General features: G+C 48.6%; 1 protein-coding gene across 1 annotated transcript in view; it reads left to right on the forward strand.

The window, feature by feature from the left end:
• The window catches only part of Pmar_PMAR010037 (myosin F, putative), a gene marked incomplete at both ends in the record, with an annotated part of 8,257 nt that extends 6,496 nt beyond the window's left edge, over positions 1 to 1,761 (forward strand). Inside the window, 7 exons of the mRNA XM_002788461.1 lie at positions 162 to 233; positions 291 to 393; positions 595 to 734; positions 885 to 974; positions 1,018 to 1,155; positions 1,356 to 1,596; positions 1,643 to 1,761. Of these exons, the coding sequence (XP_002788507.1) occupies positions 162 to 233; positions 291 to 393; positions 595 to 734; positions 885 to 974; positions 1,018 to 1,155; positions 1,356 to 1,596; positions 1,643 to 1,761 (903 nt within the window). The remainder of the gene's footprint in view (positions 1 to 161; positions 234 to 290; positions 394 to 594; positions 735 to 884; positions 975 to 1,017; positions 1,156 to 1,355; positions 1,597 to 1,642) is intronic.
• Positions 1,762 to 1,859: the final 98 nt, after the last annotated feature.

Genomic DNA, 1,859 nt, shown 5'->3' on the forward strand with positions numbered 1-1,859 from the left:
TAGGTCCGCCCCCTGGGGTCCTCACTAATCTAACTGTGCGTCACCGTCTGCGGGTGGCGCACTCGTTACTGCCAATAAAGAGCTGCTATTCGCCTAGTGAAATGGGGTATTGTATATCGGGTTCCGAAGATAAAGGGGTTTATATATACTCCTTGGCAAAGACTGGCAACTACCGTATGAGTATTCTGCACCATCACACTGTCCCTGTGGTGGCAGTAGCGACTAATCAACAGGTGAGAGAGGGAATACGATTTTTCGTTGCGATCCAACAGACATACCGTTGCTCTCAGGATTCACTTCTGGCCAGCGCCGACTCGCTGGGGAAAATCGTGTTGTGGCGTCGAGTAGATTTCTCCCATCTGGAACCGGCTTCGGGAGAGACAGCGGGTTCAAGTTCCCAGGGCGGCCGATGAGGAAATATGTTGGACAATTTATGGACGGTGTTATGCTCTCACTGAAGAGTGGTTCGTGCATTGGTGGTGACGACTACCACAGACATTGTATAGGCCTGTCACCACTGCTTCTCACTACTACTAGAGTGTATTGTGTACAGTAGCGTCAGTGGGCACCATCTGTAGCTGTTTGTTATGATAGAAAGAGCACGACGATTGAGAGAATGCTTACCGACGGTATTAGCCGCTGAGAGCTGGGATGAGCGAACTTTCGAAAACGAAGGGCAGTCGTTATGGAAGTGCTTACGAGTTGGGATCCTGGACGCTGCGCGAGACTCAGCGGTAGTATACCTTTTATTCCGAATTTGAATTCTGTGTAAAACTCCTTTCGCGAAAATTAAATTTCATTTCTCTACTGTTCTCTCACTCGCTGAATTTGAGATTAAAAATGTGTAGTTTTTGTTGAATATTCGGTCGTGCTGGTTTTGGTAGATTCTCGACGAGATCGATGATGCTGAGGTGGACGGCGCGTGGGAGTTTATGCTGACGATCTTTGACCGATGCCCGCGGAGTAGTCGGCAGGTGCGGTTTTGGGTGCTGGGGCTTTGCTGATGTGGGGTGGTAGGTTCTGGAATGTGTGGCTATCGTGATTCAATCAGCGTCGTGGTTGCATGGATTTGCTCGAACTAGGCTACCGTGTAGACTAGTATTGTGGCGAGTGAAACCGAGCAAGAGGCCTTCCAAAATGGAGGGGCCTCCACAGGTAGTTGTAGTAAGACGATAAGAGGGTTTGTGATTAGCTGCTGGTGTGGGAAAATATGCACATGGTCAACTACATTTTTTGGCGGAAATTCTGAGAAAATGTTGGGAAATTGTTATAGGTTTCTGGACATTTCTACCCTAATTCGTGAATTAGTAGTGCGGAAATTCCTAAGCTCAGTTGAGGAACGTATGTGCTGTCAGGTACTGTATCGTCTAGTGTCGGGTCTTCGCGCTGTTGGTGAGACTTCACCAACCTGGGATGACCTTTTGCAGCCGGAAGAGTCTGTCCTGGCAAATTGCCATTTTGTGAATGCGCTGGCCGCTTGCATGACTAGTGATGATCGCGCTGAATTCATAGCACAATCCAAGGTGGCTCGGGTGGTACTCCGAAGTAGCCTCACAGGTGATGATAATGTTGTTGTGGAGGAGCCGGTTGACGCAGGTAAGGGGGGATAGAATATCGTGGCTCCTACTGTGTGGGGGTGCAGATGGTATGTTATCGAGTGCTTCCAATCACGAAGCTAATGAAGACTGTGCGGAGGCCGATAGGAAGGATAGGGTACAACGCTTGATCGATGCTACGTCAGAAGCTGTCGAGACCGCGTAGGATGGGGAATTGGTGTTTTCTGTGTGTACGCACTAACTTCAATTTTTACACTGTAGTCGTTTTATTAACTGTATCGGTGGTTGTAACTTGATCAATCG

This window comes from Perkinsus marinus (assembly GCF_000006405.1).
Source record: "Perkinsus marinus ATCC 50983 genomic scaffold scf_1104296927884, whole genome shotgun sequence".
NCBI lineage: Eukaryota > Perkinsozoa > Perkinsida > Perkinsidae > Perkinsus > Perkinsus marinus.